This window comes from Lithobates pipiens, unplaced genomic scaffold (genome assembly GCF_037356315.1).
Source record: "Lithobates pipiens isolate NorthernLeopardFrog02 unplaced genomic scaffold, aLitPip1_a1.2 Scaffold_13, whole genome shotgun sequence".
Taxonomy (NCBI): domain Eukaryota; kingdom Metazoa; phylum Chordata; class Amphibia; order Anura; family Ranidae; genus Lithobates; species Lithobates pipiens.
The window spans coordinates 16,252,106-16,273,618 of record NW_027507718.1 but is presented as its reverse complement, the minus strand read 5'-3'; the positions used below and the strand labels follow the sequence as shown (position 1 = coordinate 16,273,618).

At 40.7% G+C, this 21,513-nt stretch overlaps 1 protein-coding gene across 4 annotated transcripts in view; it reads right to left on the bottom strand.

The window, feature by feature from the left end:
* LOC143973955 (transducin-like enhancer protein 1) overlaps positions 1–21,513 on the bottom strand; it is a 76,554-nt gene that overhangs the window by 21,208 nt on the left and 33,833 nt on the right. For all 4 annotated transcript variants that reach the window (XM_077474876.1, XM_077474877.1, XM_077474879.1 and 1 more), the window contains exons 9-14: positions 14,159–14,275; positions 9,477–9,530; positions 7,914–8,066; positions 4,382–4,526; positions 1,791–1,978; positions 1,605–1,681 (exon numbers count right to left, since the gene is read on the bottom strand). In XM_077474876.1, the coding sequence (XP_077331002.1) occupies positions 1,605–1,681; positions 1,791–1,978; positions 4,382–4,526; positions 7,914–8,066; positions 9,477–9,530; positions 14,159–14,275 (734 nt within the window). The remainder of the gene's footprint in view (positions 1–1,604; positions 1,682–1,790; positions 1,979–4,381; positions 4,527–7,913; positions 8,067–9,476; positions 9,531–14,158; positions 14,276–21,513) is intronic.

The window sequence follows — 21,513 nt, the reverse complement described above, 5'->3', positions numbered from 1 at the left end:
CCAAAGCAACATTACATGCTGTTCCTAAAGTATAGAGTCTGGGGAAAGCTCCCAAGGTTGCACTGCTTCTATTGTATGTGAAGAGAATGGAGAGTTGATTGAAGAATCTGAAGTAAAATGAACTAGATAAGCCAAGAGTTATTTCTCCATAAGAGAGAAGAGGTCCATCACCTTAGGACACAAGCAAAAAACTGAGGACTCGTGGTGTGGGGAAGGGTTAGAGGACACCCAGGGAACAGGTCCCCAAAAGCTTTACCATTGTCCAATCATCAGAAGGCACCAACCAATAACACAGGATCGCTCTTCGATTGCAAGCTCTAATGAGCAGGGCTCTCCGATTCCCAGTATTAAACTGTATTGTAATTGTACAGTCTGCCCTTATGTTGTAAAGCACTACATAAACTGTCGACTCTATACAACAAAATTGCGGTCGTGCAACATTGCACCCAAACAAAATTTACATACTTTTCCCCACAAATAGAGCTTTCTTTTGGTGGTATTTGATCACCTCTGCAGTTTTTATCTTTTGCACTATATACAAAAAAAGCCCAAATTTTGAAAAAAAAAAAATCCCCAAAAATGTATATAATTTTTTTTTCTCTTTATCGCACGGGACAGAGCCATAGTAGTAACTATATGGGTATACAGGCCTTCAGGTGATGACACTGGCATACCCAATACAGGAAGCTCACTCCCTATATAACCCCTCCTCCTACCAGGAGTACCTCAGTTTTTTTCGCCAGTGTCTAAGGTGTTGGTCACAAGTGAAGATGTACTCTGAAGAGCTCCACTCGATGGATTCTGACAGGATTTAAATAGCCTCCACAGACCGGATCCATCCAAAGTGCCACTGAGGCCAAGGTGGATGGTACCCAGGCCTCGTATAGGAAGAACAAGGTTTTGCCTGCGACGTTTCTCCTTGCAGGGCTGGACCCCATGACCCAGGGCTTTGGTCATGCTTATATTACCCAATTACCTAAAGTTTTTCCTGGCCAGATGCTAATACAGGTTCAAGGGAGTGGAACCCCTATAAAAAAGGGACCCGGTCCTTGATTTTCTAAAAGTCGCCCGCCATGATGGGTGAAGGTTGGGTCTGTCAAATCAGCAGAATCCTGCGGCGAGGATAAGGTAAGGGAAGACGCCTAGGAAGTGTCCACCTATGGTTCTTTCCTCCTCGAGTAAAATGTGGTCATGCCTCAAGTCTCCACTAGAAAGTAAATGCACATACACTTTTTCTGTTATTTCGTCCTATTTGTTGTATGCTTCACAATTTAAAAAAAAAAAAAAAAAAAAAAAAAAAAAAAAGGCCATACAACAAGCATGAACTTACTTTGCACAAATGAGAACCAGACTGAAAAAAATGACAAATGAGAAAAAAAAAAATCTGGTTTGCTTTTTATTTAAAAAGCAATTTAAGATTACATCCCTATATCTATGGCACACTGAAAAAGCTACTTTAGTATATGTCTTCACAACAATGCAGAATGCCTTCTATCAGATTCATGAATTATAGACCATGTAGAAGAGTACAATTTGGAAATTTCATAACCTACAATTATCCCAACAATATCATATCCTACATAAGCGAATAAGCTATTACTTACGGCTTTCCTCCAGGGATTCCAGCTAAGTTTGGAGGCATTCCCGGTACTCTCATATGAGGAGGAGGATCAAAACCAACCTGTTGACATTTAAAAGAAACCCAAATTCGGTGAAAATTACGTTAGCTTGAGAAAGAACAAATGAGACCAGTTGTATAATCTTGTATTTGTTAACAGTTTGGCACTCACCATTGGTGATCGCCCATAGGCCACGACAGCAGCTGCAGCAGCACTCATCTGTGGGGACATATTGTGCAAACTAGCATAGGCAGCTCCAGGACTGGTAAGTTCACCGTTCATACCCGCATGTGGAACCATTCCAAAGGGAGTAGCATAGGGGCCCGGAACGGCTAGTGGAGTCCTCAAACCCGCAGCAGCTATTTGTAAAGAGGAAGAAAACATGCAGAGTATTGCGACTTTTTCCTTTTAAAAATCTTCCATAGCTTAAATGGATTTAGCCAAATTACTCAGTCCAATAATTGATATATATGTACATTTAACAATCATCGCAAACCGTATACAAAATTAGAATATTAAATACCTAATTTTCAGCAAGAAATACCCACATGCAGATCAGAATGCTAAACTGCCTATTCTTTCCTTTCAATATGGTGGCAAAAACACACACAGAGCTAAGAATGGCATCTTCTGAAAAAAGCCTGCCTGTAATGCTGATCCTTACAGTCACTGGCCTAGTATGCAGATAAGGACTTCTAATTTTTCACCTTTTACTTATACTTATGGTCTGTCCACTCGTTCTTGATCAATGAACAGAGCTGGGCAACTAGCTTTTTCAGAATTACACAACAGCAGCCCCCATGAGTCCCAGTGGTGTAGAAAGCTATAACACCTTCTTTCAAAGGAATAATGGATGAAATTTATATTTCTACACCTCTAGGATGTCCAGGAATTGGACCAGTTAAACAAAAAAAACCACACACAAACACACCTTTAAGGCTGCGGTTTGCAGTCCGAAGTCTGGTGCCGTTTTGTTCACCGGTTGAGCTGCAAATTTTTGTCTTAATTCACACCTAAACTGGAACCATAAACTGCACAGGACCCTTTTTAGAAACAGACTGTGGCCGTTCTGGATATGTGTGAACCGGCTCCACTGAAAGGACAGACCAATTCACATGTCATGGGAATTGGATGCAGCTCCAAACGCATCCCATTCGCGTGTGTGAACTTAGCCCAACACTATATAAAATGTAATACAAAAAAAAAAAAAAAAAATCCTCCTAAAAACAAGGCATTCACAATAAAGTCTAGTTGTCTAGGCTGTGGTGTTCAGTGTGGAGGAGCAGGAAGGTGAGCAGGGACCAGATGGGGGATCAGCAGATATCACACAATTTCGTTCAAAGGCCCTGGCTGGGTTTAAAACCACAACTGCTATTGACATTCCATGATACAAGGTCTGTGCCATCTGGTAAGCGAGCATTTTGCCTATGGTGGAGGGGACTGTCATGGGATCACTTAAAGGTGGCAGATGCTGTGGATGCCATCAAAGAACTTTTTTTTACCACATTGGGACTAGCTTTACCACTGGTGTCTGATTCAATATTATTTTTAAACACAACTCCGTTTGATTTTCGGACTTGGGACTGTGCTAGATCAGAGTTTGTGGGGGTTTTTTTATGTTTATTTTAAACAGCGCTTTTTTTGCTCAGTTTTAACATTTTATACTATATCATGCACATTCACAGAACAGCAAATCCAGCCAGACTCTTCTCAGGAGGTATAGACCCTGGAAGCCATTTTTAGGAACGCAAATAAAAGTTACATGTTTTAGAAAAAAGTAATGGTTGGATGTACCAGAGGTGTAGACATTATAGATCTTTATTCGTCCACAGTCTATTGTAATTCTTTGATCTTTTGCAGAAAAAGTCCTGTTCTAAGCAACTTCTGACTCAAAGCCTGTACCTTGAATTTCCTCTACAACACATCTTCCAAAAATGTTTATAAAAATATTAGGCATAAAAAAAAAGGGAATGGAGCTCAAGGCCAGAATCCAAAAAACTGCAGCTCAAAACTTTCAAATTGTGGTTAAAAAAAAAGTTTGCTAAAAATGTCTTTCAATACAAAAAGTATCCTGTAATTTGGCCAAGTAAATTACCAATGATAGCTCATGCAGACAGCAATAATTTTTCTATTCTGCTCTAATCAACTGTTAAATTATAATGCTTAAAACACACACATGGATTTTCCAACATGGCTCAGGTGTTAGAACACTTAGTTATGGAATCCCACCCCCCATTACTCATATTACATAGCCTGATCTTTGTTTACAATTTATTTGCCTGAGCCAAAACCAAGAGATAATGGTGGAGAGACCTGGAATTAATCTTTCAAGGCCAGACTCCTGAACTTTAACAGTCTTCAGAAAGGAAAACTGATTTTTTTTTCCCAAGGATTTACATGAAAAGACTTGCCTGTGAAAGTAAATATGGTTGCGTTCCTTTGCTGTATGCATATAGCAAATATTAAACCAACTGGAACTAAGAATTATAGGTTTGAAAAAGAGCATTACACTGACAATAAGTAGATAGATATCGCCTGCCTGCCTTTCTGAAAAGTGGAGTATTTGGAATTAAAATAAAGCCAAGAGTAAACAGTCTGACTGAAAGTGGTGCAGCTGCTGAAAATTGAGTGCAAACATCTGTTATTCATCAGGCCTCTTGGATGAGAGGGAAAGGGAGAAAAACATATTTAAGATTCATAGGGTATTATGTACATAACATATGTAATGTAAACAAAGCACAGAAGAAAAGGGGAATTCTTACCGGCTTGGTTAACTAGAGGGTCCATGGAGGGAGGCTTGCCAAGTCCTGGACGCAGACCTGATGTAGCACTTGTGCCGGGAGTCGGTACATCACTACGAGGAGTTGGCGTGCTCGATTTCAGAACAGGCGTGCTGGCTTTTTCATGCTAGTATCATTAAACAAATTAAATGAGTATTATTTTTAATCCAGGCCATATTACACAATTTATCACAACAGCAGATGGGATACTGGGCATCTACTACTCGCTCCTTCAGCCAATTTTAATAAATCTACACAATGTTGACAGCATTAACTTGTGAGAAAGAAATGTTGACCTTTAATTCTTCTGCCAAAATGAAAACTCAGATCTGTAGAAAGAGTTACAGTTTTCTAGCTGCATTGGCACAGGGATGGTTTCATGCTAATTTCTAAGTCTGCATACAATTTTCTTAATATGGTTTTTTCAATGAGCTTGACAAATTAAGGACTATCTGGCTCAAAGTCACACTCTACATGCAGTGCCCTTACAACTGGCCTATTAAGCTTGGTGGAAAATGAAGTTCTCATGAAACTGCCATCACTTAAATAAAAAACAGGGCCAAACGAGCTCCATGTTTAGAATGGCTCATCTTTCCAGGATAATCTATTCAGTTCATTGGCAGATCATAAAAATACAAAGAAATTAACCGACACAGCTTATTGCCCTATTAAAAGGGCTACATTTTGAACCCCCCCCCCCCCCCTTTCCGACTACAATACTTTTTCAATCTTAAGTCCCCGCCAGAACCCCTACTTCACCACAAGATGTCCTCAGTCTTCTGGGGTTAATGATGCCTGGTGTCATTCAATCTAAATGGTTGAGCATACTGTGAGAGCAAGACATCATGCTGAACCATCACTCACAGTGTACGGTTTTAGCTCAGCCTTGCTGCGATGGAATAAACATTCTCCATGAAAGCTTACTCCAGATATTTTTACAGGTATTGATGTTAAAAAACAAAGTAACATAGGTTCAATTAAAAAAGCTAACAGCAGAATAAGTACCCAAAAAAAAATATAATTGGAGTTAAATGAAATTTGAAAATTCACCTCAAGCTATTCTAGTGTTTTTCGGAACTGAATCTAATGTCCGATATTTGCCTTCTACAGAAAATGAGCTGGTAAAAGTAAAAAGGTATTGGGTTAAAAAAAAAAAAAAAAATGTTTTTTTAACCCAATACCTTTTTACTTTTACCAGCTCATTTTCTGTAGAAGGCAAATATCGGACATTAGCTTCAGTTCCAAAAAAACACTAGAATAGCTTAAATTCTAATTTTTTGGGGGTACTTATTCTGCTGTTAGCTTTTTGAATTGAACTTATGGTACTTTGTTTTGCAACATCAGTACCTGTAAAATATATGGAGTAAGCTTTCATGGAGAATGTTTATTCCATCGCAGCAAGGCTGGGCTAAACCAGTACACTGAGTGATGAGTGTGAGTGATGATCATCACTGTGAGTGATGGTTCAGCATGACGTCTTGCTCTCACAGTATGCTCAACCATTTAGGTTGAATGACACCGGGCATCATTAACCCCAGAGGACTGAGGACATCTTGTGGTGAAGTAGGGGTTCTGACGGGGACAGCTTCAGATTGAAAAAGTATTTAGTCTGAGGTTCCCCCCCCCCCAAAATGTAGCCCTTTTAATAGCGCAATAAGCTGTGTCGGTTAATTTCTCCTTAAAAGTGGTTGTAAAACTAGTTACACCACTTATACCTACAGGTAAGTCTATAATAAGTCTTACCTGTAGGCACTGGAAATATCTACAAAACCTGCACAGTTTAGGAGATATTTACCATACATTCTTGCGCCATCATCTGCGCATGCTCACTGAAGAAGGGGGCACGATCATGCCATTTCTAAAGGGCCCATGCCGTGACTGGCGGCTCCGGCATGCATGCGAGGGAGTGACATCACACGACTCCAGCCAGTCGTAGAGCCAGAGTCCATGGCTCCAGAAGAGGGGTGAAGATGGCTATGGCAACATTGCAGGCTTACTTTTCATACCAGCCCATTATGCTTTTATTTTGCAGGGAAAAAAAAAAAGGGGGGGGGGGGGAGTGAAACCCATCAGGGTTTACTTTCCCTTTAAGAAGGGTTCAGCAGCAACTGGCAGACTTTACATGTGTGCTCCTTGGTTTGTTACATTGGCTCTGGAAAAAAAAAAAAAACAGCATTTGGTGCATACTTACCGGAGGAGATCACTGCAACCACTTGGTTTTACAAAAGAAAAAAAAAAAAAAACTGCGTGTATACCCAGCTTTACTCAGCTCTATGCTGTCCCATGTTGGCTCCAAGACTGAGAAATAAACAAGCACATGACCATGGATTGTTCAGTTCTTGGTCTGTTCAGAGCGGAAAGCAGCATCTGCACATCAGTGCTCTCTGTTCTGCTCCTCCAGCACTCACTGGAGCACTGAGCTGGAGAGAGGGCAAGCACAACTGCCTCCAGCTCTCAGCAGTGAGCATCAGGGTTTGTGAAACTACTGTAAACGATTGCACTTCAAATTGGAAAACCAAGACTTAACAGTGTCTGGCTTTCACAAAGACAAACCGGAAATAACTATGCTCCGATGTGACCAGTCAAATCATGGTGATGTAAAAACGGGGCTTAGTCTTCCCAATCTTTAAAGATTTTGAGAATGAATAACTTTACATTAAAAGCACCTACAGAGGTTAAGGGTAGATGGTTTTTAAAGCTTTTTTACAGCTTGTTATGAAGGTACAATGGCTCTCATGCACACAGGAGCCATCCTCCTTACAGTGCAATCATGCAACATATTTTGGTTCCCGGGAGCGCCTGCTCATGTGTACAGCTGCCTATAGATATGAATGATTGTAGGCAGCTGTATGCAGGTATGCGTTGCTTCTTGTATAAAGCCACGAGTGCAGACTGTCTGCTTTCAGAGACTTATGTCTATATGCATGCGCCCATTCATGTATAAAGGCAGCTCTGTTCACAGCATCAAAGAATCCTGGGCATCAACACACAAAGCATGTCGATGCCATAAGGAGGAATACGCTCATGAGCTCCAAATAGTTTAATGCTCGTAGTGTAGGGCACAGGTGCACCCCTACTCAAAATGCCTACTTTGTGTGTTGGTGGAGCATGTCCCAATAGGCCAGAAACATGAGATGCAAAATATTTGGTTTCAATGAAAGGAATTATGTCATGTCTGAGGGCTACACTCACAAAAAAAAGAAAAAAGAAAAGAGGTCTACTGCATAAAGGAACAGTAGGTAAACCTTTATCACAGAGGTAACACCTACAGATTCAAATTTAAATTCTTAAATGGGTCAAAAATGATCTATGACCTAAAAGCTAGTATGACATGTCTGCCATAGTCCCACACATTCAGATAATCTAATTTCCTTGTATTTGCGTGAGAAGAATCAATCCATAGTTATCAGTAAGAATGAGTTCCATAATTGCAATAGTTAATATGTTGTATTAAAGAAACTTCTATGTCCATTATTTAGCATTCATTGTTCCACTGAACGTTTGTGTTACCTACCAGGCTCATTTCTTTAGATTTCAATGACGTTGAGCTACCTGAAGATGCAGTGGAGGCTGGGCTACTAGAAGCATCTTTCTTCATTAATCGGCTCTTATCAATACCATTCTCTCGAGGGGAGTGAGCTGGGCTTGCTCTTGGAGAAGATGGATCCTAAGCATGTGCAAACAAAAACATTGCTCAGATGTGGTTGAACACAACAGGATACATGGATTGACTTTTTGCAAAAGCTGATGAGACGTTACAAAGAGCAGCAGCCCAATCAAAAAGCAGGGTTCAGTTTTAAAAGTCACTAATAACCACCAATACTGATACCTTAAAGTGCATCTAAAGCAAAAAATAAAATGGAAACATTAAGTTATTTTCACCTGAGGATCCTGCGAATAAACATTTGGTATAAAAAAGGTGTTTACAAATTACTTTAAGTACACTTTAACCAGGGTTCCATCTTAAACCTGTGAGGTGGAAGATCACTGCAAAAATCAAAAACGATGATGAAACACTTCTTTGCTAGTTTGCACTAATATGCCAGTTGTCACAGAGGTGCTACCACTTACAACTGACGTTTCTTCCCCAGCACGACGTAGTTCATAAATGGCTAAAAAGCAAATACGTTTTTCAAAATGCAAACTGATGTATTATACCAGAAAAAATAAATAAAAAATAAGCTGTAGTAGGCATCAAAACTCTAAAAAAAACATTTCCTAACAATTCAACGTTAGCAATACAAGGGCTGGGAACCCAAGCTGTCTTCACCATGTAAGCAGTTGTTTGGCCTTACAGGCATGGGCGTTTGGAAGCATTAGCTTGTAAATACCAGTCTAAAACCATTAGGCTCTGTAAACCTTCACAAAGCCTTTAACCGTCGAGCAGTTTTTAGCAAAATTTTAGCAAAATTTAGCCAATGAGGAAGCTAAGGGAGCCTGGGGAAACCTTCTAAAACCTTACATAAAGCTACAGCTATTCCCCTTATGATCTGCAACACCTACAAACAGGAGAAAACAAAATGACCAGGTTATAGTTGAAGGGTGCTTTACCCGAAACGCCTGTTGCTAGGCAGTCTTCCAAATCTGCCACTCCCTTCTCCGCTGAGCTGTTCCTTCTCGTCATCCCTCGCGTGGTGTTCTGGGAACTTGGGTGCGCCGTCTTCTGGGACCTGTGTGTGTCCCTGAAGACAGCCACCCATTTACAAAGCGACTCGTGCATGCGTAATAGGAAACAAGAAGTGAAGTCGCAAGGCTCCACCGCCGTTTCCCTTAGATAAAATGGCGGCGCCAGTAACTGATCCGATGGATGGATCGGCCTCTGGGGGCCGACGTTGCTGGCTCCCTGGACAGGTACGTGTCCTTATTAAAAAGTCAGCAGCTATAGTGCTTGTAGCTGCCGACTTAAACTTTTTTTCCAGCTGGAACACCACTTTAAGGGCCTCATGAATTCTACACAGAACCTGTCAAGTGCTTCTTAAATATTTACAAAGTAATGCTGAAAAACGTACATAAAGGTCTTTTTACAGTAATATACCAAACTGTCAAATTTGAAAGTGGGGAAATAGCAAAGCCTTACCTCATTTGACACATCAACAACTAGATTGTCATCACTTTTGTCCCCATCGCTGTCCTGTAAATTATAGGTACATTTGTATTCAACATATAGATATAACCTACTAGTATAAAACTAACTAGTAAAAACATTGACTAGCAATACAGAGAAAAAAAAAAGTACTTAAAAATTACAAGTTTAATTATAACAACTCCAATTAAATCAGCTCTGCAAAACAATACAGCAACACTTTCATAGGAATAGAAATGAAAGTGGGAAAAAAAAAAAAAAAAAGGAAGGAGTGAGGAAATTGGCAAACATCCACATATAAGAAAGCATCTTGAGGATATTTCAAAGGTTCTAGAAATCTGACCCCTGCTGTTGTAGCACGCATTGTAATCTGCATCAGGGTTTGTGAAACTACTGTAAATGATTGCACTTCAAACCGGAAAACCAAGACTGTTAACAGTGTCTGGCTTTCACAAAGACAAACAGGAAATAACTATGCTTTGTGAGACAGGGTTATCAAAGGGCTAGAATACATCTCCTAAGTAGGCTGCCAATTTTTTTTTTTTTTTTTTTTTTTTAACTTTTCTTCTTACTTTTGCTTACCAAGGCATGAACAAAATGAATTAAGCAGTATGCACATTTGAAACTATCTGAAGACAGAGGCAAATATATTTAAAGCCAATAACTGCAAAAAGCCATCTTAAAAAGACAAGTGGTTACGCCTATATACCCGTGTCCTGATGTGCACAGGAGGTCAGCAGGAAAAAACACTGAGCTAAGGGGGTGGGGGGGGGGGGGGAGTGCACTCCCCCCAAGAGGACATTTGGCTATACTCCAAAGCAGTAACCCAAATTTTTTGTATAATGGAAAAGATAGCACCCAACATGCCACGCTTTAAAATTAAGCACACTCGTGAAATGGCACCAAACTTCAGTACCAAAAAATCTCCATATGCGGCAGTTCAACGTTCACAGGTTACCAGTTTAGAGTTACAAAGGAGGTCTTGTGCTACAATTATTGCTCAAACGAATGTACGCAACAATACTTCTCAGGTGGTTTGAATGTCGTTAACATACACGGGCGCAAACTACATAGGTGTTCGCTTCTGCGTAGCAGTTTCAAATTTTATTTATACACTGTCCCTTTATTTTTTTTGGATCACTTTTAATATTACAAGAAACTTAAATATTCCTCTTAACAGGAATAAGGCATGACCAGTCCTCTTTATGAAGACATCTGGGGTCAATGAGACCCTAGATATCTTCTCTACCCTGGAAAGCATGAGATTAAAAAATAAGGGGGGGGGGGGGGAGGGGCGCGAACACAAGACCTCAATCTCTGCTTTGCAAATAAATAAAAAAAACTGTCAATGCCAGAAGTGATTTCGTTGCCGGTCTCCCACGGTCATAGAGATGGCCGGGGACCATCCGGTCTTCTGATCGCATGGAAGAGCCCAGAAAGGTGCTGATGGACACATCCCCTCCTTCTGCCTGTAAAAGCCATTCAGCGGCTTAATAGCCGGTAGGGTAACTCTTAGCCCTTGTACACACAGTTGGAGAATCCGTCGGAATGTGTCCTATCGGACCGTGTTGTCGGATAATCCGACTGTGTGTGGTATGCATCGGACTGATTCCGTCGGAATATCCGTCGGACCCAATTTTCCAACATATTGGAAATATTTCCCGACCAACTGGTTCGATCGGACATACTCCGATCATGTGTAGAGTATTTTGATCGGAACAAGTGCCACGCATGCTCAGATCAAATTCCTACATCAAAGCTATTGGCTACTAGCCTGAACGTAGTCCCATCGTAACGAAATTACGTCATCACGTTCTGAATGATTGGATTTTTCGACAACTTAGTCCGACTGTGTGTATGCAACAGTTTCGGACAAGATCCGACTGACAAAACCCGACGGATTTGGTTGTTGAAATCTCCGACCGTGTGTACAGGGGCTTACATTGGAGGGAATCGCTGCCTGAAAACAGATATCCGAATGATGGCTGTCATAGGACATCCTACTGGCAAGTGGTTAAAACCTGTAGTAAGAGAAAACATATGGGCTGACCCAGCAGACCTTTCAGTTTAGAAGCCTGACATGCTGATGCTAGGACTGCAATAAATTGAGTCACTGATACACAACATATATGTAAATCAAGTGTTCGAGTTCTCTTTAACTTGACCTATTGTATACGTGTTACTGATCAACAATTCTGATAGCAATGAAGCTTGTAACAGTCAAGCAACTAGCATTTTTTTTTTAGAAAACTGTCAGCCTCACTGAGACCGATGGATGATGGGACGCCTTTTCCCAATTATTGCAATGCATCACCCCCTGGAACCCACTGCAATGCTCTTCTTGACACAAATGACTGTGGTGTATGGGTGGTGGCAATTTTGTTCCCATTTTCTCCACAGAAAAGGAAATGAGCAGCTTCTACTTATGCAAAGATATGTCAACATCTTGACCCAAGTGTGACCTGAAAGATTTTCAGACATGCAAAAGTTCATCATCTACTTGTAATAAACTACACTGAGCTTAACTGTCAAACCAATTGCATGTCTAGAAAATAAAAAATGATCAGACCTATGGACAAACCGTAAAAAAGGTACACATGACTCTTAGTCATGGTCATACAGTTGGACAACTCTAGGATGTCAACCAGTAGCAACAGTACTAGTAGTAATGAAAAATGGCCATTTCAAAGAAATTACCTGTTGCCTCAGACAGCTGTTAACTGGATGTAAGACCTCTAACAAGCACGATCTTGTTGCCTGATCATGCCTAAAACTCCTATAACAGGTAACTCACATCTGACATGTATGAGTAGGCATTAGAGACCTGAATGTAACTGAGGCATTAAAAGACAAAGTAAACCCTGATGGTTTTACCTCTTGTTCCCTGCAAAGTAAAAGCATAATGGGCTAGTATCCCATTATGTGACACTTACCTGCAAAACGAAGCCTGAAAAGTCCCCACTGGTGGCTGCATCCATCGCCATCCCTCTTCCTTTCGGGGCTGCGAACTCCAGCACGGCCACTGCCCAGAGCCACGAGACATCACTCCCGCGAATGCGCGTAGGAGCCGTCAGTCATGGCACTTGCGAGTGAACAAACATCACGGAGGTCCGTTTGTTCACAGCGCATGCGCCAATGACATCGGCGGACTACAAAGGTAAATATCTCCTAAACGTGTGCTGTTTAGGAGATATTTCCACTACCTATAGGCAAGCCTTATGCTAGGCTTACCTATAAGTAAAACTCAAAATCAGAGGTTTACAACTACTTTAAGCATTAACAAATCTGTACAATTCAGGCTGGGTTCACACTGTTGCGAATTAGATGCAGGTTTCTCCACATTCAATTCGCATAGCAGGAGATGGGGACCAGCTCTCAATGGAGCCGGCTTACACATCTCTGCAGCAGCTCCGGTGTGAATTGCAAAGGAGTCCTGTGCATCTTTTGGTCCATTTCAGGTCCAAAATCAGCCAAAAATTTGGGCTGAAATCGGACCTGAACCAGTGAAATGGAGACACACCGGATCCCTGCTGTGAGCCGGAGCATGTTGCAGTGTGAACCCAGCCCCAGGTACATATTGCAGCAAGACAATGTAATCACCTGCCAACAAGCTATACATCTCAAATATATATTTGCCACAAATGCTTTGAAAATATAAATAAAAACATTATAAACACAAAAACACTGCGGGAATATACGACTGGAGCAGCTGTGCTTAACTGAACAAGCAGAGGCTAGAAGCTAATTGGCTAGTATGCACAGCATCTCCAAGTTCTGTGTGCAGTTATAGTAAAATGTGCCCATCTGTAGTTAGCCATGAGCATAAGAAAATTCTTTTACAATTTTTATCTTATCTAAAGAAATGGTGTCAGGGGAAAACAAAAAACACACACACTACACTCAAACCACATTTATTTTCAGATAAGCGAAACGGTACCACTAGGCCCCGTTTCACACAAATGCACTGTGGTAACGCAAGCAGTATTACGCATTTTACCACATCACACCATTACTCTGTATGTGTGTTGCCATTCATTTTGAATAGAAGGAAAAAAAAAATCCCTGCGCTACAGAGCACAAAAAATGTGCAGAGGCTTCCTCTGCATTGCTTCCCTTTCAAAATGAAACATTCTGTGGAGTTTGTGGTACTGCAAGGCATTGGGGGGGGATATTCACAAACACTAGAGTGTGCAAAATCTGGTGCAGCTCTTAACAGAAACCAATCAGCTTCCAGGTTTTATTGTCAAAGCATATTTTAAAATGAGCTGAAGTTAGACGCCGATTGGCTACCATGCACAGCTGCACCAATTTTAGTAACTCTCCTCCATGGTGTAAACGGTCCTCGAGACCTCTTGATGGTCCTACTTGGCAAATAAATCTCTGATCTCTAGCGAGTTAGGACCCAAAATCAACCTGGTGATTTTTTTGATTTTTTTAGATTCCACCATAACACCACATTGGAGGTAGGATATACCAATACTGGTGTATGCAAAATCTCGCTCCAGGTTATATTATCAAAGGTTAATTGAACAAGCTGACGTTAGACGCTGATTGGCTACCATGCAAAGCTGAGCCAGATTTTGTACTATCCAGTAAATCAAGCACATTGTCCAAGCTAGAACACTTACAAATATACAACTGCAGTTAAGGATGTTAAACATATAAAGTTCACTTACATAGTGGCTAGAATCCTTATCATCCACTTTCCTCTTTTTAAGGTCATTCGAATATTCTGGGCCATTCCTCCGTTTATCTGTGCCTCGCAGGCTGTCAGAAACCAACAGAGAGTTACTCTATAAAACAAAAAAGAAAAAAAAAACCCAAGCAAGTTAAAACATTTGCAAGCAGCATTTCCGTGGTAAACCAGCAGACTTAAGAAGATGTCATAATAAGATAGGCTGTGAACAGGTGTTAACATGTATGGATATTTAAGGGCATGATCACTTTGTTCATATTCATGCATAAAAAAACATTCTGGCAGTCTGTCCCAAATTACAAAAAAACCTAGCAGATTAGCTCTCAAGTTAGGCTTCTTTCACAGCAGGGTCCGATCAGGTCCGCCTGTCAGTTTTTCAGACGAATCTAAAATCGGACAGTACATTCACCCCTATGGACCGGCGGGGGGGGGGGGGGTTTGGGGTTAAACGAACGCGTGTTCATTTGGGTGGGGGGAGGGGGGGGCAACTTTTAAACAGGGAAAACCCTATGAGACCCATTGACCAGGGACGCACGATTGAGTTTAGTGGGGAAGAAACCTTCCTTCAGTAACCACCTCACGGTAATGTAAAGGTACCTTTATCCCGGTTGCTGGTCCCCTCCAGGGTCCAGGCTTTGTCTGTCATAATGAACATACCCCCAAAAGGGGTCTTCGGGATTGGGTGTTAAAGGAATGGACCACAGACCTTATAGCATCCTGAAGCCAACATACACAACGCACCACATGCCAAGGTGAGCATTGAACGCAAGATTCACTGCCTGAAGAAAGCAAGAGAGGCCCGGCCCTGTTGTTGAGGCAAGTGTAAGAAGTACAAGAGCAACTAGTCTAGAATTCACTAGTGAGCTAAAACTGCAATAAGTGGTTAGATCATGATAGAACAGTCGAAGGAAGACAAACTGGTGAAATAAAAAAAAAAAAAAAAAAAAAAAAGGGATCCAACAGAAGGGGTTCATCACCTGTCCTAAGGCCACTAAAAAAAAAAAAAAAAAAAAAAAAAAAAAACTGGAGCCTCATGGAGAGGATGGGGTTATTGGGGTCATTGGGGGCTTTTCCTAGCATATCCTTTGCCACTTGCAATCATCTAAAAAAAGTCTATGAATTAGGGCCTGTGTCCTGTACAATTAAGATAAATAAAAGGTTTCTCTTAACTTTGTAATATATTTTAAGGTTGTACATTTTTAAAACAAACATTTTAAGAATGCTCCAACAGAATTCATATTTTTGACATGAAACCTTTTACAACAACAACCTCTAACAAACGAGTGATTTCACATATTGATTGGGGTGGGGGCACACGGGGGAACCATTTCTTACCACATTTCCTGAGGCTTTCCTAAGATGATCAGAAAGGGACTCTGAGATTAGCCAATGTCTTTACATCTTGAGTGTTTATGACCCATTACTATCCACACAAGTGTAGAGGTTCCTTGTTTTACACACTTTAGAATGAGAGTTAGAGGATGTTGTGCACGTTATGGTTTTTGCAGATGCCCGATTATGGATAATCTTTCATATGTTGACTATTTGTGCTTTTCTTTCACACTTTAATTTCATGTGTTCTGAAGAGCAAGATTATGATTTTGATTGTTTTACACTTTTAGAGCTCTGGACATTTTTTATTTCGTTTTGATCATATGTGAGTGAAACACATTGAGCTAGCTGCTTTTGTTTAGTTCAGATAAAAGGCTGCACAAGCCTGTGTGTGGTTTGTCTAATCCATGTAAACCAATACAATCTTCTGGATAGCTAGTGCTTTTGAAAAGCAGACTTACTGGCTGAGTCACCAGGCGATTAAAAAATGCTATTAGGAATAGTGGCGAACCCACAGCCACACAGGCAAGTGGGAAAAAAATAATATATATATATATATATATATATATATATATATATATATATATATATATATATACACACACACACACACACACACACACACAGTGCCTTGCAAAAGTATTCACCCCACCCCCCCCCCCTACACACACACACCTTTTTGAAAGGCCCCAGAGGCTGCAACACCTAAGCAAGAGGTACCACTAACCAAACACTGCCATGAAGACCAAGGAACTCTCCAAACAAGGGGCAATGTTGAGAAGTACAAGTCAGGGTTAGGTTATTAAAATATATATATATATATAAAATCCAAGTCTTTGATGATCCCTAGGAGCACCATCAAATCGATCATAACCAAAAATAGAAAGAACATGGCACAACCGCAAACCAGCCAAGAGAAGGTCACACACCAAAACTCACAGACTGGACAAGGAGGGCATCAGAAAGGCAGCACAGAGACACTGCGAGGAGCTGCTGAGTTCTACAGCAGAGACTGGATAACAATAAACCATACGCACCATAGAGTTGGACTTTATGGCAGAGTGGCCAGAAGAAAGCCATTACTTTCAGCAAAAAACAAAAATGGCACATTTTGATTTTGCGAAAAGGCATGTGGGAGACTCCCAAAATGAATGGAGGAAGGTGCTCTGGTCTGATGAGACTAAAATTTAACTTTTTGGCCAAAGAAAACGTTATGTCTGGCACAAACCCAAACACATCACCCAAAGAACACCACGCCCACAGTGAAACATGGTGGTGGCAGCATCATGCTGTGGGCATGTTTTTCAGCAGTCGGGACTGGGAAACTGGTTGAGGGAAAGATGGATGCTGCTAAATACAGGGATAGTCTTGAGCAAAACCTGTACCACTGTGTGTGATTTGAGGCTAGGACGGAGGTTCACCTTCCAGCAGGACAATGACACCCAAACACACTGCTAAAGCAACACTTGAGGGGTTTAAAGGGGAAATGTAACGGTGTTGGAATGGCCTAGAGAAAGCCCAGACCTCAATCCAAAAGAAAATCTGCAGTCAGACTTAAAAGATTGCTTTTCCCAAGTACAAACCATCCAACTTAAAAAATAAATAAATAAATAAAAAAAATTATATACACACACGCCAATAACTCTCCATCTCACATTTTTCTTTTCATTTCTTTTTTAAACTGAAAGGGTTGTTAGAAAAAAAAAAAAAAAAAAAAGACGAAGACGTGAGGGGTTACATATACTTTAATTTTACAGCCAAAAATGCACACATTCTCACACGTGTGCAAAATTAAAAAAAAAAAAAAAAAAAAAACTGTCATAGTGCCAAAAAAGGTTTAAACTGTTTAAAAAAAATATATGTTAAAAAAGGGAATTATCCAAACGGCTAAAGAGAAAAAAAAATGCACTAGATTAGCCTGCAGTACATTACATATTCTACAGTGTAAGGCTACAGTTGTACCAACCTGTAAAACAGAAGCACTGAAGTATGTGGATAGTTAAGATAACAGGGAATTGATCTCAAAATGCTTCCAGTGCAATAGATAAAAATCTACATTTCTCTGCTACTTAATCATGATGTCAAGTCAAGTCAGCAAAGGGAAAGGTGTGTATAAATGACAAAGGACACCTGCGATAGTGTGGTCTGCTGCTGCAATTCCCTGCAGGGCCAAAATAAAAAGTTTACACTTCAAAAAAGGCCATAGCTTTTCCAAAACAGGGTTGATGGGTTACAGAAATATTTTAGCTACAAGGCCCCAAGGACTAGTAGTTGGTGCCAAGTACTTGTGCGTGTATTTTCAAACCTAAAAAGGGTCAGGTCAAAATGGGTTAGTACAAAAATCCTATTTCCTGGCTTCCCTTGAGGGAAATAAGATCTTAGACTGTCAGGGTATACTGACATCTGCAGGAGAAATGAACACTGGCATCAAGGGAAAAAAAAAAAAAAAAGCTTAAGATATCCCAGCCCACAGTCATCATGCCATTTGTAGCAAAAGATGCAGACAAAAAATAAAAACACAAAAAATAAAAAAGGAGGAAGGAAAGAAGGACCTGTGTCCCTCTAGGGACAAAAAAAAAAAAAATACTAAAAAAGGATTTTATTGCGAGTACAAAAACCCCTATTCTCTCCTTTAATCCCTTGAGGATACAGGAATGTTTCAACCAAACGCAGTCTGACAGAAGGGTGGCCAACATGGGAACGAAGGCTAGCAGACAAAAAATAAATAAATAGAGGGGGAGACGACACTGGGGATAGCCTGCAGCAACAAATGCCTAAAGCTAGCATTAGAGGAGGCCTGGGTATTCACCTCGTAGAGCTGGTTAAAAAAAAAAAAAAAAAAACACCCTATAAAATTATTATTTTTTTTTTTTATTTTAATAAAAGACTTTACAAACATGTTATACTTACCTGCTCTATGCAGTGTATTTGCACAGAGAAGCCCAAATCCTCTTGGGTGCCTCTTGTGCTTCTGGTCCTTCCTGGATGGCCAACACACTCGTGGATATCGCTTGACAGAAATGGGGCTCAGGTAAGTATTAGAGGTGCTGAGGGGGGCTGCTGCACACAAAAGGCTTTTAATTTTAACGCATAAAAATCCGGATTTTTCTACCCCTTCACCCTGGGTTCACACCAATGCGATGCTGGAACCAGCAAGATCACAGAGCTAGTTCCCACATCGCTCCTCTCCCGCGGGCAGTTCACACTGCCTTGTGCAAACCGCTACCGATGTCATTAAGTTAATGACAGCCCCAGTTTAGTATACAGATCGCGTGGAGACTGAACTCGCAACAGGAATCCGACTGCATAGGCGAGAACAGCCATGTGATCCGATTCTAGCGCAGGGAAAAACAAGTCCCCGCACTATTTTCTGTGCAAATCCAATGAGAGTCCAGCCATACAACTGTATGGCTGAACTTGCATTGTTTAGAGATCGCATGTGATCAGCACCTGCAGTGCGGGTGCGAATCACATGCGATCTGAGATCGCATTAGTGTGAACCCGGGCTTAAAGCCATCATGTTTGGATGATGTACTAGTGACCTAGAAATGGTGGAATGAAAGCTAGAGCACCTTTCCGGGATCCATCCAAGAGGACAAAAGGAAGCTGTAAATGAGGCTTAGATTTACAGCCCAAACTACATTTAGAAAATGGAGGTAAACTTCCTTTGAATGATCTGGACCTAGCTGGGATTGAAAAATGATGCCCCGGTTGAACTGAAACGTAGGAATGTAGGCAAGGAAGTCGCCCAGGCCCTCAACTAGTATTTAGCAATGCTAAGGCTAACAGCTTGGTAAACGCCTGGGAGGTGCACAAAGTTAAAGGGCAGGGCTACAAATAAGTAATATAGCACAGCAAGACACATATGTACTGTAAAGAGGGGGACATGCAGGTACACATCGGTGTTTCAGCTGTAAAAAAATTTTTTTTAAAAGTCAGCAGCTAAAAAACTAAAAAGTAGCTGCTGACTTTTAATAAGCAGACTTACCTTTCCAGGGCACCCACGATGTCAGCCGCCGAGGCCGACATGTCCCTCGGGTCCCGGTCCCGCCATTCGTACTAAGGGAAACGGGCAGTGGAGCCTTGCAGCTTCACTTCCCGTTTCCTACTGCGAATGCAGTTTAATATTAATGCGCTTGCCGTTTAATATTAATGCTCTTTTTTCAGGATGGCCCTCCACTTTCAAAACCAAAGTCTCCCAGGCTTAAAAAAAAACACATGGTGGATTCCCGGAGAAATTTCCAGGTTTAAAATTAAGCCATTCACAAGTCTGAGATTCTAATGCCGCGTACACACGATCGGAATTCGTCGGAAAAAGCTCTGATGGTTATCCCGATGGAATTCGGCTCAAGCTGTCTTGCCTACACACGGTCACATCAAATTCTGATAGTTTATAATGCTGTGACGTACGACGGGACTAGAAAAAGTTCAATAGCCAGGAGCCAATAGCTTCTGTCTGTTAGTTGAATCTGAGCATGCGTGATTTTTGGCATGTCGGAATTGCACATACACGATCGGAATTACCGATAGAACGTTTTTCTGTCTGGAAAATTGAGAACATGCTATCAATTTTTGGCTGGAAATTCAGACAGCTAAATTCTGATGGAGCAAACACACTGTCACATTTTCTGATGAAAAGCTCTCATCGGTCTTTTTCTGGCCGGAATTCCGATTGTGTGTACACGGCATTAGATTAGGTGAATGCCCTATATGGGTATGGAAACCATGAACTAGTGGACATTTTGATCCAGAATGGCCCAGGAGGGCTTCATGGAGATTTGATAAACTGCAATAATTCTCACTAATGAGAAAAAAAAAAAAAAAGTAAAGTTAGCCCAATTTGCATAATGTGAAAGATGTTATGTCGTGAGAATCGTGATCTTTATTCTAAGCAAAATAAAAATAGTGATTCTCATTTTGCCCAGAATCGTGCAGCTTTACTATATAGGTAGTCTCATTACTGAGAAACTCAACTTGGCATACATCTGCTATGAGCTCACAACAGTGGCAGTATAATACTGAGTCTCAAGTGGATGAGTCTTTTCTAGATTCGAATAGTGGAGAAGGATGAAAAAATCTAGCTCTGGCTTTTTCCTTCTCTAAAAAAAGGGAGCATATTCGGTCTCTTGCTAAAGCAGAGAGTTACCTACATGTACTGTCTGAATCCTTGAATATAGAGAAAATAAAAAGTAGGGGTTCCAACCATTACATTTAAACAAAGGTTTTGGCTGGATATACACTAGTTCTTGTATATTTATCTAGCACCCCCCTTCCACCCCTAAAGATCTTCCTGGTCTTGAGATTAATTTCAACTGCATTCACCTTATAACTAACAAGTAAAACTAACGCAATTACATTGTAAAATATTAGTCAAGAAAGCTGCAAACTACATACGCTTGGGAAGTGCTGTCTGCTTTAGAAACATGATGACTCTCCTTCAAAGTGTATCAAGCATTACATTTTGTTGACAAAAGTTGGTCCATGGAAAAGAAAGCAATCCAGCCTAAATGCTACCAGGTTCCTTGCACACCATAACATAAAATAGCAACATTTATATTATAGTCCTGTATCTTCACAGGAAGATACATGGAACTGTGCAGGGAAATTCACCAAAGAAACATTATGCAAGACTTTTTTCTAAGGTGTGGTGGTGCTAAAATGAACTTTATTGGAATTATTGATTTGCCATCTGCTTATTTTCCCAGTATTGGAGAGCATAAAATTGCATAGCTACCGGTCTGATATGAACTTGACATGGTTGCAAGCATGCATTTTTAATTGCAGCATATGCATGAACAAGAGAAAATATATGATCAAAAAAAAAGGGAGACAGAACACTGCATTTTTGGTGCAGTGATAGGCATTTTGCCCTTTCATGCCAACTGAAACATGGAAGTCACACAGAAAAATACCTACAATGCATGTTATGCATTAGGCATTGCACTTTGGCATGGATGTAGTGTTAAGGAGCCAGAGATTCCCCACTCCTTTACCTATCCAATG